Source organism: Felis catus, chromosome B4 (genome assembly GCF_018350175.1).
Source record: "Felis catus isolate Fca126 chromosome B4, F.catus_Fca126_mat1.0, whole genome shotgun sequence".
Lineage (NCBI taxonomy): Eukaryota > Metazoa > Chordata > Mammalia > Carnivora > Felidae > Felis > Felis catus.
In genome coordinates, this window is record NC_058374.1 from 70,862,728 (window position 1) to 70,877,834 (window position 15,107).

At 36.1% G+C, this 15,107-nt stretch overlaps 1 protein-coding gene across 4 annotated transcripts in view; it reads right to left on the bottom strand.

Moving 5' to 3' along the window:
• Positions 1-15,107, bottom strand: part of ADAMTS20 (ADAM metallopeptidase with thrombospondin type 1 motif 20) — a 177,836-nt gene that overhangs the window by 100,719 nt on the left and 62,010 nt on the right. For all 4 annotated transcript variants that reach the window (XM_045061659.1, XM_023256963.2, XM_023256961.2 and 1 more), the window contains exons 5-11: positions 14,997-15,080; positions 14,399-14,523; positions 13,183-13,223; positions 7,645-7,750; positions 5,711-5,857; positions 3,387-3,528; positions 1,158-1,262 (exon numbers count right to left, since the gene is read on the bottom strand). In XM_045061659.1, coding sequence (XP_044917594.1) covers positions 1,158-1,262; positions 3,387-3,528; positions 5,711-5,857; positions 7,645-7,750; positions 13,183-13,223; positions 14,399-14,523; positions 14,997-15,080 — 750 coding nt within the window. The remainder of the gene's footprint in view (positions 1-1,157; positions 1,263-3,386; positions 3,529-5,710; positions 5,858-7,644; positions 7,751-13,182; positions 13,224-14,398; positions 14,524-14,996; positions 15,081-15,107) is intronic.

The window sequence follows — 15,107 nt, forward strand, 5'->3', positions numbered from 1 at the left end:
TTTGCTAAGACACTTAAGGCCCAACCAGATTTGAATCTGGGGACTACCTTGGAGCAAGTCTTCTAATGAGCTAACAGCTGTTTCTAATTCAGACTACAACAAGGTTTTTTTCTCTGCTCATCCTTAGATAATCAGTAACTCTCCCAAATGCCACCCTAGTCTCCCCCAAAAGCCAATTACCAGTACTGGTCACAAAAAGTGAGAAAAATAAAGTCTTTCATATTTTTGGTCTTCAAAATAACAATTTTAAATAAAGATAAAATTTTAAAGTTCAGTTCTAGCTCCAATCGACAAACTGAAGAAGTCCACTAGAATTTTGGTCCCAAGGTAATCTGAGTGCTAAACCATTTCAGAGGACTTCAGCTACTGCAAAAATTGCTCAAGTCCCAATAAAACTCTGTAATGCAGGCAACATTCACAGAAAACACATGCCTTTTGACAGAAGGCAAGGAGAAGGGCAATGGCTGGTGCAAACATTTCCATGAAGCAAAGAGCTGGTAAAGCAAAAGATCAGCTAGTGACCCGGTCCTTCAGTTTCTACTTGTGCCCAATGTGAAGTTAACAAAAGCGGCAGCACTAGCCAACCCCATTGCCAAGAAAGCATTCATTTTGTGCTGAGGTAGCTCAGAGGAGGCGTCAACAGACTCAAGCTTATTTAGCGCAGGCGGCACTGGCTACACCAAGGCCAATGGAACTTGCCTTCATCCTGAAGCACCAAGTACCACCTGACTTCATCCTCACATTGATGTTTGGTTATCAGGGTAAACCCTGTCTCTCAGCATCATGTTTGCAGATTTAAATTAGTTCATGCCTGATGTTATATGTTTAGGGATATGAGGTATTTGAAGACATTTACAACCAATAAATATACGAAGAAGCCACTTAAAACTTCCCATTATACCTGGTTGAATTTTATAGGAGAAAATGCAAACAATGGTAACATCCCTCAATTTGGGGAAATTGCTGATCTATTAGGATCTTTATGTCTATACTCATTGATAATAAGACTAATATACTTAGGTTACTATCTGTTCACATGGCAACATCGATTCACTAGCAGAGCAAGAGTTGACCAATCATGAAGAGCGCTGAAACGCAGAGCAATCACTTCCTTGGATAGTCTCTTGATACAAGACTCACCCTTCCAGGACACCTACCATCCCAGGACCACAGTTTGTTCCATCTGCAAGGGGCATGTGCTGAGTGCGACAACCCTTGTGAACGCCTTCTGCACTCGTACACCAGAGACGTCTGCATTGCTTCTGCAAGATAACAAAAAGCAGACAAGAGTAAAATAACACTACAACCACCAGATCAATTCAGTGTAAACCATCAGTTTATACATTGATCTTACAGATTACATGGTTTCAAGGTCAGAGCTGGAAATAATCAAGCCAAAAAAAAAAATTCACTAAGTTCTAATCATTGATTTGCCTCTGAACACATAAAATGGCAACATTCAGTTTTTAAGAACATAGGGATTTTCATCATACACTGAACAATGGGAGAGAGAAATTAGAGTGGAAATATTCAAAATTATGGGGGACATTTTTCTCTTTGCAAGACATTTTTCTAAAGGACTTTTTGTTGTTAAATGTTATTCACAAAGAGTTTCCAAAAGCCTCTTTTGATACGATAGAATGTATGAATAATGTGCATAGAAATACTGTATAATGTATACTGGTTTCCTACTTTGTGAATAGAATGCATACTTTCAAGTTGAACAAAGGGCTCTCAAGTTTTCCTAAGAAACAAAAATCCAGAGGTTCACAGGAGCTATACCCAAGATAATTCCCTCTTTCTGAATTTAAATTCAATGTTTATTTAGTGGGTAGGTCAGGTAGAAAAGAAATGGATCTCCAAAAATTATGTTAAATCTCCCCTCCTCAATATGGATATTTAAAAGCTTAACTTTTTTTTGGGGGGGGGGGAATGCAAGCTGGTGCAGCCACTCTGGAAAACAGTATGGAGGTTCCTCAAAAAACTAAAAATAGAACTACCCTACGACCCAGCAATTGCACTACTTGGCATATATCCACGGGATACAGGTGTGCTGTTTCGAAGGGACACATGCCCCCCCATGTTTATAGCAGCACTATTAACAATAGCCAAAATAGCCAAAGTATGGAAAGAGCCCAAATATCCATCAATGGATGAATGGATAAAGAAGGTGTGGGGTGTGTGTGTGTGTATACATACATACATACATACAATGGAGTATTACTCGGCAATCAAAAAGAATGAAACCTTGCCATCTGCAACTATGTGGATAGAAATGGAGGGTATTATGCTAAGTGAAATTAGAGAAAGACAAAAATCATATGACTTCACTCATATGAGGACTTTAAGAGACAAACCAGATGAACATAAGGGAAGGGAAACAAAAATAATATAAAACCAGGGAGGGGGACAAAACAGAAGAGACCCATAAATATGGAGAACAAACTGAGGGTTACTGGAGGGGTTGTGGGAGGGGGGATGGGCTAAATGGGTAAGGGGCACTAAGGAATCTACTCCTGAAATCATTGTTGCACTATATGCTAACTAATGTGGATGTAAATTTTTATAAATAAAAAATAAAATAAAATCAATAAAAATTAAGATAAATAAAAGCATATTAACTTTTTTAAATTATGTTTTTTAAACAATATTACTATATGGAATATGTTTTGCCCATCTCTGCACCCATGGCTATATAACTTTCACTCATTCAATTCAACAAACACTTAGTTTGTGGCACCTAGTATGTGTCAGATCCTAAACTGACCACTGGAGATGCATATTTCCATGAGTGAATGAATCTGCATTCCTGGTCCAATGATCCTCACAATCTAGTAGTGCATCTAACCTATGAAAAATCCTCAAAGTTCTAAAGTAATTATTTAATAACAACAGGCCCTAGATTTTTTTGGATTCAAATCTGTGTAAATTAAAATGTAGTCTATTAAATTCCTGGGTCCTTTAATACAACTAGTTATCAAGACACTTCTGTCTTTAACACCCCCACTCCCCCAAATTAGTATTTGAAAATAAATATTTGAATGTTTTTAAAACCTGTTTTCTAAATGGGAATACTTGACATAGGATTTTGTGAGAGTTAATGTCCGAACTGTCAGCACAGAGCCTGACACAGGGCTCAAACTCATGAACCGCAAGATCGTGACCTGAGCTGAAGTCGGACACTTAACCGACTGAATCACCCAGGAGCCCGGGTTTCCCTGTTTTTAACCCCTTTCGGGCAAACAATCTATGTCTCTAAAAGTTAAAACTTCGAAGATACATTTAGTTCACCTTCTGTTCAAGAGAATAAAAGTACATTTTGAAATCTGTTCTAACTTTAACTTTATTGGAGTTTAAAAAACAAAAGAAGAACCTAATTTTCTTACCAAGTAGGGACATACTTGTGATCCAGGGCCAAACATCAGTTCACACTGCTTGTTCACATCGTACGTTAATCCAGGAAGTTGTGAAGACAGATCATATATTCTTCCATTTGGTTTGTCAAGGAGGCATTCCCCATGGCCAGTACTGTACCAAAGACCAAAAATATTGTGAATACAGGTGGATACATAATAGAAGATTCTTCATCACAGTCACTGTGCTCTACAATTTCAGAAACAGTATGTTTTTTCATAATTTAAAAGTGAATACAGGGGCGCCTGGGTGGCGCAGTCGGTTAAGCGTCCGACTTCAGCCAGGTCACGATCTCGCGGTCCGTGAGTTCGAGCCTCGCGTCAGGCTCTGGGCTGATGGCTCGGAGCCTGGAGCCTTTTTCTGATTCTGTGTCTCCCTCTCTCTCTGCCCCTCCCCCATTCATGCTCTGTCTCTCTCTGTCCCAAAAATAAATAAACGTTGAAAAAAAAAATTTTTTTTTAAGTGAATACATATGAAAGTCGCAAAAAAATCCGTTTCTCATTTGAGCCCCATAACTGCTTTGAAGGTGTAATTAAAAAAAAAAGTTGTAAATTCATCAGAATATAATTTATGAAACCCATTTATGTAATCACACTATATTTTTTATCTATTTTGTTGTCCATTAATAATCCCTTCTATTAAATGCCTAAATTCTCAAAATTTTTATTTTTTTATTTTTTTAGTTTACTTTGAGAGAGCAAGAGAAACACACAGCAGGAGCTGGGGAGGGGCACAGAGAGGAGGAGAGAGAATCCCAAGCAGGCTCCATGCTGCCAGCCCAGAACCAGACGCAGGGCTCAAACCCAGAAAACCATGAAATCATGACCTGAGCTGAAACCAAGAGCTGGATGCTTAACCAGCTTTGCCACCCTAAGCACCTCCCCCCGCCCCCAAATTGTCAGTATGTTGTAGAAAAAAGTTTTTAAATCATTTGAGAAAGTACATTTATAGTTCTCAACAACAAAACAAAGCAGTTTCAGGAAGTGTTACGTTGTGTCCACTTCAAAGAGGCAGAGTTTGTGTTTTGGTATTGCTGCTTCCAGGATGCCTGCCTGGTTGTAGACAAGTTAACATGCCAGAGGCTGGGACTCCTCCTCTCCAGTAATAGTGACACTATCCACCTTGCAAACGGCTATTCAAGGATACATGTAAAGGACTTAGAAAGTGGCAAATAGGAGAAATATTTGTTGTTCACTTCTGGTTTGTAATGCAGTATTTAGCATATAAGAAACTGAAAATATTCAACCATCCCAACTGGATTAAAAACAATTCATTCCATTACCATAATTTTAAGAAATTTAGCAATTTTTACTGGCTAGAAAGATGTTAAGTTTCATCCAAAAATGAACATGTAACTTAAGTCAGATTGTGTGTGTGTGTGTGTGTGTGTGTGTTTAACATTTCCATTGGAGAGAATCCCATTAGCACCATTCAAAAATGAACACATCCCTGGTATTTTTAACCAATACCTCAGCTAGCCATTGAACAAAACTATATGCAATTATGTATACAACAGCAATTGTGTATTATGCTTTTAAATCAACTCCCCATACAAGGATAAAAAAAAACTGATCATCTTGAGATTTATGAACATATTACAAAGCATAGTTTCATTTATTTCCATAGTTCTCACAAAAGAGGTAACTAGCAACCACATATACTGGGGATTAGAATATATAAGGAAATGAATATTGCTTTTAAACAGAAAAAATTACTTAGAACTTGGCCTTGCCTTTTGGCAACTTTAAGATAGAAACACCATTTGGATAAAAGTGGGGAAGCAGAGAAACGTGGGAGATGGAGGTGAGGCAAGAAAAATCGATCTGCCCCCTCTTCAGACCTAGGAAAATCCTCCAGAAGAATATGTAAGCATAAACTACTCCACATCCCTCTGGCCACAGAGAGCTATTTGGAATACTCAGAGTTGGACCTCAGCTATTGTCTGTCCTTCTAAGGCACCTCAAAGCTTGAACCACTTAAGCTCCTCTTATATTACGCAGTCCCTACTGAAAAAATTCAAACACGTAAGAAAGCTGTGAATCTAAGTCTCCCCTTAGAAACAAGTTATCCTAATAGAGCTCCCAAATCTAGGTCTGACCTGCCCCCACCAAAATATTTTAGGAGTGAAATGTGTACATACAACTCTTTCTTTGTTTTTAAAACCCAGTTGTACAAAGTAAACAAATTTAAGCCAAAACTGGACAGAAATTAAATCACTTTAAAATAACAAAGTTCAAAGTCTATAGTCTAATAAATGTTTCATTATTTAACTAAAGTAATATAACTTTAGACTTACTCTAGGAATTCAGTGATATATTTCTGACTACATTTTGACCAGGTCCAAGGACTTGTGTGGTAATTTAAAGTTGGAGCCATTACATGATATTGGTGTTTAATCCCAGGTTCCTTACATTTAAAACTATCATCATGTGGAACGTTGAATCTAAAAATAAAAACAAAGAATATGAAAATATGTAACAGATCTTAGAAGATAAAATACAAAATTATACTCTTGATCTTTCCCATAAAACATTATAAAATCAGGGTTATTTTCATGTTTAGAAGCACAGGATCTCAAACACTACATTATAACTTTTATCAGTAGCACTATTTGTTGATTTTGACTCCAAATTGGAGTCTAAACAATAAAAATGTGGACTCTAGCTTACCTCATCACAAAACTGACAGAGCACTCACATAAGTACTTGCAGGTGTCAACATGCATTGTTGTAAGGGATGTGTGAAGATCAATTACATAAAGGTGTTACCAGTTTCTAGACCACGGACTATGACTACAGTATCAAAACTTCTTTACTCTCTCATTCCTTATCATTTTATAGTGTCTACATGTTTCGTATGAAACAGACTAAGGACTGTTTCTGGTCTGTATTCACTAAGTGATTATTGACCGAATTCGAATAACAAAAACATTCCTCAAGGGCAGCCAAATCTTCCTAAGAGCAAATATATTAAATAATTAGCTGGTCAGCAACAGATCCTATGCCTTCATTTGAGGACCCAAGTATAAACTTGCATTTACAAGGAACATTGAAACCACCTAATTCAGCTCTTTGCCTGCAGAGATTTGTACTTAAATACCAGTCTTTTAATTAAACTACTTACCCATATTCTAAAGACACCTAAAGAGTTTCTCAGGAAGAAAATAAAGGTCTAAGGTGGTATTCTCTGCAAGAGCAGTTTTTCATTAGTTAGTAGCCTTGGCGATCAGCTAATAGTGCTTTCCAGATGTTGCTGCAATGCATCTACACCCCTCAGGTAAGCTCCTGGTCCTATCCTCCACTTTAACAATTTGAGTGTGCACCCTGCTAATAATAACCACACTGCAGGGGAACTAAAGAGGCACTAGTTTACTAAAAATGGTTTCCACTTGAAATTATCCCTGTTGAATATGCTAATGATGTAAGGTATGACCAGGAAAAGACAGTATATTAAAGAGGGCATTCTAGCCTCAAATCCCTATTAGCAGATGAACAAGAAATCCCAGGAGTGCTGGGGTGCACATTCGGAATCCCTTTCAGAGGATGAGTTTGTAGGGGTTTCTGACTTTCCATGGGAGCTCTGAGGCTATCTCATGGAATCATGGCCTCCATTCTTAGAGCACAGAACGCCAGCAGAACTTATAATAATGCAGGAACGGATAGAACCCCTCCCTAATTTTTACAAACACACACACACACACACACACACACACACACACACACACACACACACAAACACACACAACTATGGAGCTAGAAGAATGACTTAAAAATCTTTTAATGATTAAGTAATTCCCACATACCATATTCTCTGCTGGGGCTCTGAGCTTTAAGAGCAAAAGTGAGTTGGTATTGTCATTATTATCAGGAGTTCCCCAGAACCAGAAGCCCCTGCAGGCCCTCCCATAAGATGGTAGAGGACAGTACCTGGTCATGTATGGGGTAACAAGGGATAGAGGCCAGAAGTGCTGGTCATAGTAATCCAATACAGTAAATGAAATAAAAGAATTCCCAAGTGCTAGTTCTTTGCTTAGTCTGTTGATCAGTGCAGCCTGTCTGACCTAACAGATCACAAAAGAGCCAGAGTTAGCATTTCAGGGATGAAAATTATACTAACAATATTTTTTTTTAAGACATAGAGCTGCTAATTACTCAACTGAAGATGGAATTTTAGGTCTTCTATGCAGTGATTACTAGAAAACCTATTACTGAGGTAGCAGAAGGTACTTACACATGGCCAAGTTCGTGGGCTATGGTAAAGGCAGCACTCAATCCATTTTCTTCACTAATAGAGCAGCTCCGTAAAGGATCACACAGGGTACCTAATTCTGCTAAACCTGAAAAATTTCATAGTTGTATTTGAAAATGGGAAACATCAAATCATAAATAAAACATTTACTATGGGCATTACTACTTAGAAATGGATGCAAGGAAAAAAAAAAAGGATGTAGAGTTGGCTGTTAATACCACATAAGGAAAGATGTGTTTTTTAATGTGAAGGAAAAAAAGAACAGAATGATTTATCTGCAGTTGAAATATTTTTTACCAATTCCTGGATTTTGCTGAAGAAAATAATTCAAAATATGGGGCAAACAAGTATTTAAAAAAAAAAAGGAAGAGGAAAAAGTATGTTATACAAAGCATGAAGTTTTAGGCCCCATTAGTGTGGATACTAGAAAAGGCAATGAATGTTTAAATTGGTAATAGAACTAATACAGAAAATACACCACTATAATAAATTTTCATTTTAAAAACTTTTGAGGCAGCATACAATTAATTATAATGAGTGAATGTATGTTAAGTGCATAGAATAGCACCTGGTATCCAATATATATTAAATAAAATAGGATTCATATACTAATGGCACCCAATAATTTTGTATTTTAGCTAAAGAAGGTTTATTAAGATATATTTACTCTTTAAGATAAAGGATATCATGTCATGCCAATGTGCAGTATAAACTGACTGAACAAAAAGAATCAGAGCTGATAGAATCCATGAAAAATAGTCTAGAAGAAATTGACATTAAGTGTTGCTTACAACAATACGTATTACATCAACCAAGTTGGCATTTTCCTTAATAGCATAGTTTTCACTACTACCATCCTCTATTATTTTCTTGTAAACTATCTGCTCTGCTAGGTAAATTCCTTTCATAAGAAAGCAGAATTTTTCATATATAACCCGTTTCTTACTGGAAAGTTTGTACATTCATAAATTTCTTAATACAGACCTGTATTAACCACTGTGTTTTAACCCCATGCGCCTATACACTATTTCATTCATAAAACTTAAGAACATGGACATTTTCCTAGCACTTAAATTTCGTACCAAGTGTGTGTGTGTGTGTGTGCTTGCGCACTTTAAAAGATATTAACCTGAGGAATCTAAAAATGTTGGAAAAATTCAGACTAACAAGTTCACTTGCCAATGCTTTTCTCTTTAATAAAAAAGAGTATTTGCTCTTTCTGAACCCACACCCAAAGTCATTGCTTGGGCAAAGCTCCCCACCAAAAGCTTTTTCTTGGTCAGAATCAAGGCCAAAAATGAGTAAGGGAAAAAATAGGATTTAAAGTCTGCTGTCCAAAGTATGAAAGAATTGTTTTCCTTAACTAGGACTTGATGCTTGTATGTGCCATTTTTTTAGTCAATTTTGGCCAATTTTACATTTCTCCTTTACTAGAAGTTAAAACTAACCATTTAATTGAGTATCTTGCCATTCCTATGCCTCCATTAGTATTTTCAATCTGTTAAATCACTCCATTTCCATATATTCATTTTTAAGGCTGTGTAGGCATTTCAAACAAAATATGGACTCTTATCACCCAAACTTGGTTTCATGCTCAGAGATGGATATATTCTAAGCTAAACATTTTAATCACTTAACAGATCTGTGGAAACATGTATTGTGTATGATTGAAGTCCATACTCAAGTATGCCCATAAACAGGCAAGAACAAACAAAATCAAAGTGAATATATAACATTATGGTTCGAAGCAGCTAACTGATGGTTGTGCCTACATTCACTCAAGTGGATATTCGGTTCAATGAAAGTGGTCAGAGGTAGGATAAAGCGGTATGGGCCCTAACCTCATACCCATTCCCTGTGTTTGGAAGTTCAAGAAGCTGCACAGAGTCCTCCAATCTAACCACCTTAAAGAATAAAACTCCTTTTTAATTTTTTAATGTCTGTTTATTTTTGAGAGAGAGAGGGAGACACAGAATCTGAAGCAGTCCCCAGGCTCTGAGCTGTCAGCACAGAGCCCAACATTGGGCTTGAACTAATGGATTGTGAGATCATGACCTGAGCTGAAGTCAGAAGCTTAAATCCCAGGTGCCCTATAAGTAAAAATTATTTTACAACATACTTTGCAAAAAGTGCTCAGAGACTGGGGCAATGGCATCTACAAAATACAGCAGAAAAATCTCACAATTTTTCCACATATTTTATATGAGAAAATTAAATACTAATACTTGTGTTAATATAATTTGTGTACCCGCAGGCAAATTACTTGTCCTCATCTATGCAACTGAAAGCTATTCTTAAAGATTTGTTGTGAAGATTGAATGAGTTAAATCACACAAAACCTCACAAGAGTGTATGATACATGGTAAATACTCAAATATCAGCTATCATTATCATGACCCTTGATTTAAAGGATAATAAGAATACCTTCAGAGAATTAAGAACAAAGCTGGAGATAACACCATCCCAGATTTCAAACTATACTACAAAGCTACAGTAATCAAAACAGCATGGTACTAGTGTGCATGCACACGCGTGTGCGCATGCACACGCATGTGCGCACGCACGCACACACACACACACACACACACACACACGAATAGAGGAGGATAGCCAGAAATAAACCCACACTCTTATGGGCAATCTATAACAAAGGAGGCAAGAATACAAAATGGGGAAAAGAGTCTCTTCAATAAATGGTATAAACTGAAAAGCTACATTCAAAAAGCCAAAGTGGTCCAGTTTCATACACCATACACAAAAATAAATTCAAAACGGATCAAAGACGTAAATGTGAGACTTGAAACCATAAAATTCCTAAATGAAAATACAGGCAATAATCTCTTGGACATTAGCCTTAACATATTTATAGACATGTCTCCTCAGAGACAAAAGCAAAAATAAACTATTGAGACTACACCAAAATAAAAAGTTTTTGCACAGCAAAGAACTCCATCAGCAAAATGAAAAGGCAACCTACTGAATAAGATATTGGCAAATAATATATCCAATAGGGATTAATATCAAAGATATATAAAGAACTCAAAAAACAATCCAGGTAAAAAAATGGGCAGAGGACCTGAACAGATATTTTTCCTAAGACGACACACAGATGGCCAACACATGAAATTATGTTCAGCATCACTATTAGGGAAATGCAAATCAAAACCATATGCGGTATCACCTCATACCAGTCAAAATGGCTAGTATCAAAAAGACAAGAAGTAACAAGCATTGAGAAGAATGTGGAGAAAAGGTAAAAAATCATGCACTGTTAGTAGAAAGGTAAAATGGTGCAACTGTGGAAAATATGGAGGTTCCTCCCAAAATTAATAGAAATATCACACGATCTAGTAATTCCATTACTAGGTATTTACCTAAACAAAAACACTAATCCAGAAAGATACATGCACTCCTATGCTTATTGCAGCATTATGTACAATAGCCAAGGTATGGAAGCAGCTCAAGTGCCTATTAATGGACAAATGGATAAAGAAGCTGTAGTGTACATATACAATGGAATATTAGCCATAAAAAGAAGAAAATATTAAAAATTTGTAACAATATGGACGGACCTAGGAGGTATTATGCTAAGCAAAATAAGTCATTCAGAGAAAGACAAATACCATAATTTTTTCAAAGAACCAGCTCCTGGTTTCATTGATAGGTTCTACTATTTGAGTTTATATATCACTTATTTCTGCCCTAACCTTAATTATTTCCCCTCTACCACTGGCTCTATGCTTCGTTTGTTATTCTTTTTCTAGCTCCTTTAGGACTAAGGTTAGGTTATTTAAGATTTTTCTAACCCAAACTACAATGAGGTATCACCTCACATCTGTTAGAATGGCTAAAATTAACACAGCAAACAGGTGTTAGCAAAGATGCAGATAAAGGGGAACCCTTTGCACTGTTGGTGGGAATGCAAACTGGTGCAGCCACTATGGAGAACAGTACGGAGGTTCCTCAAAAAGTTAAAAATAGAACTATGACCCAGCAATTGCACTACTAGATATTTACCCCAAGGATACAATAACACAGATTCCAAGGAGTACATGTATCCAGATGTTTGTAGTGGCATCATCTACCATAGCCAAATTATGGAGAGAGCCTAAATATCTATTGACCAATGAATGGATAAAGTTGTGATTGGTGTTTGTGTGCATATATACATATGTACACATACAATGGAGTATTACTCAGCCATCACAAAGAATGAAATCTTGCCATTGGTAATGATGTGGATGGAGGTAGAGTGCTATAGACTAGGCAAAGTCAGTCAGAGAAAGACAAATACCATGTGATCTCACTCACATGTGGAATTTAAATGAAACAAATGAACATGGCAGTGGAGGGAAGAAAACCAAGAAATACATTCTTAACTGTAGAGAATGGATGGTTACCGGAAGGGAAGTGGGCAGGGAGGGGTTAAATAGGTGATGGGGATTAGGGAGGGCACTTGCTGTGAGGAGCGTTGGGTGTTGTATGGAGTGTTGAATCGTTAGATTCTACACCTGCAACTAATACTACACTGTGTATTAACTGGAATTTAAATGAGAACTTAGAAAATAATTTTTAAAACTTAAAATAAGCAGTAAGAAAATGACTAACACCAAAAAATAGGAAAAATGGGTCTTATTTCATTTCTCAAAAGAAGTACGAATGGCCAGTAGCTATGAAAAGATGTTCAAATTCAATAAACGTGGAGCTGAAAATTACTACTATAATGAAATTACATTAAAATGGCAAAATGATAATTCTCTAGATACCTTGTGTTGATAAGGACATAATCAAAAGCAATGTGTACAATAAACTATTGATAAAGGTGCAAATTGGTACAACCATGTGAAGATATACCAAAGTTGAACCTTAGCACATTTAATGACATAACAGTTCAATTGTAGAATATACACTAGATTTTAAAGTGAAATTCATAATGAAAAACTGGAATTGGCCAAAATATCCACCGATAGCATGTAGATATGTAAACTGAGGAGAAAATATTACACAGCAGTGAGAATTCATGAACTACAACCACTATGCTCAAAAAGCAAAATCGAACAATTTCTTTTATGAGCACACACATAGAGAACTGTTTTCCAAAAGATGAAAGTAACTGGGACATACAGAATTCATGGTATTGGCTACTGGCTGGAGGCACACAAAAAGGATAGAGTAAGGACTTAGCACAGGCCATATGATAGTATTAAGTTTTGGCTCTTAAATCTGGTGGTAGATTTATGGCTGTTCGTTTTGGTTTTTTGCTTTAAAACTGCATATAGTTTATATGTTATTTTGTGTGGATCAAATATTACATAACTAAACACTTCATGTCCAGCTTTGCACGACACTTGATATTTAGCAATGGGCACCATATTTGCTGTTCTTCTTTAAAATGTATTGAAGCAGAAGCTAATAACGACCATCATTACGACAATGAAAAGGATTACAATGTAAAATAAAAGGAAAAGAAACATTTTAAACAATTCAGGAAATAATTATGTAAGTTGTATTTAAACTTACCTAATGTGTCACATTTCTCCCTAGCTCCACAAATGTCTTCCCTTAAAACAAAAAATTTTGAAACATTTTCAGCAAAGTTTTTTGCAAAAATTCAAAACAAAGATAAAGAAGTTTAAACTGTAATATGACCATTACCATCAACTGCCTTCCAAATCCGGGTCTTAAACTCTCAATAATTTAAACCCAAGGTATACACCTCTTGTATATATCAATAAGCAATAGAAGCTATAGAAGACTGTCTGCTGTGAATAGTTGAAGCTGTAATCAAGTTCAGTAACAAGCTTTCTAATTACATTTTTCACCTCTGCCTTTACTCATGCAGTACATGTAATAGAGTTTATCCTTTCCTTGATGCTTCCACATCACTATGAGCTGCAGTGATTATTCTCCACGACAAATAAGGATGTTTTCAGATATCACCAACTTGTTTTTTTGTTTTGTTTTGTTTTTCCTTCTGCATTACTTAGTCCCTAACCCATCTGACAATTCTCTGGTCTTTCCTACATGTCAGCTATTTTACATGGACTGAGGGTTTCATTTCAGGGTTCTAGAAAGCAGATTATGAGTCTGACCCCTAAACGGAAGAATTATTTCCTTCTGTCAACCAACCAGCCAATCCTAAAATCTAATTATTCTGGTAACCAGTGTTGCTGAAGCAAAGGCATGAATTAACAATGTAGAGTGGTGCTTGTAAAATGGGTATTTTTTAATAGCATAAGTTGTTTTTAGTTAAGTAAGCACATTAAGACCCTTGCAAATACAGTCTAGCAATTAAGATATGTATTGAGCATCAAAACAATAGGTTTATTGTTTTTTTTTCTTTTTAAAGTACAAGTAGCCAAAAAAGTAGGCAACCAGTTAAAATTCAAAAGCTCTTCCAAGTGATTGAAGTATCAAGTGGGGAAGGAACATAACCTGTTTTCAGTTCCATAACTATGTTTGTTTCCAAATATTTTTCCTATTTCTGTCACTAATAAGGAAATTATTTTGTTTGGGTCAGTTCACTCCTCAGCAACCTAACATTGCTAATTTCCTAAGGAATCCATTTGCATTTTGGTCTGCAAGAACAATGTTTTCATTCAACAGTATCTTTTGCAAGACAAGTTCTTAGAGAACGCTTCCATGTATCGATAAAGAAGGTAACAAGAAATAGCAGTGATCACGCAGGACAGAAAGGTAAACCACTGTGGTGGGAAGGTTATTTCTAAAACTGTACCTAGTGATAAGAACAGCAGTGTCATGGTGAGAAGGGTGAGTATCATCAAGAACATTCTGAGTTTGCTGCCATAAACAAAAGTTACGTAATGTGGTAGCTGCATTGTAACTGATGACTGGTCCTTCCTGCACACAAAAAAAAAAAATAAAAAAAAAAAGAATTTAATAATACATTAAAACATCCATATCCTCTTTTCTCCAAGCTTGTCAGCATCCTCGTAGTTTATCAAATAGCATTTTCAGAAGCAGATAAAGTGACACCTGTCCTTCATATTTTTAAAAAAATATCTTAGCAATATTTAAAACATCAGGATCAAAACGGAATCTAGTGAGACCTTTTCCATGAAACCATCTAATATTTAGAATCAAAAAATTTGTAAAAACTGTTATAAATCCTTCAAGGGTAGGATTACAAAAGGGAATACTTAGTTGTTTTTAAATTATTATTTCCTTTTATTTCCACCACAAAGTAAGTTAATCACTCCCATTCAAGTTTTTGAATGTAAATTTTTAGAAATATCTCATTTCTAGTAACAGTTTTGTGATCTGTATGTAAAGTCTACTACTATTAAGGATACTAACTTCAACCAGTTTCTTACCTGTTCATTATGAATTACAACTAATTTCACGATTACTATGTTGATAAGATTTCCAATACTTGAGTCCTTGTAGATTGCTGCAACCTACAAGGGAAAACAAAATGTTTCACA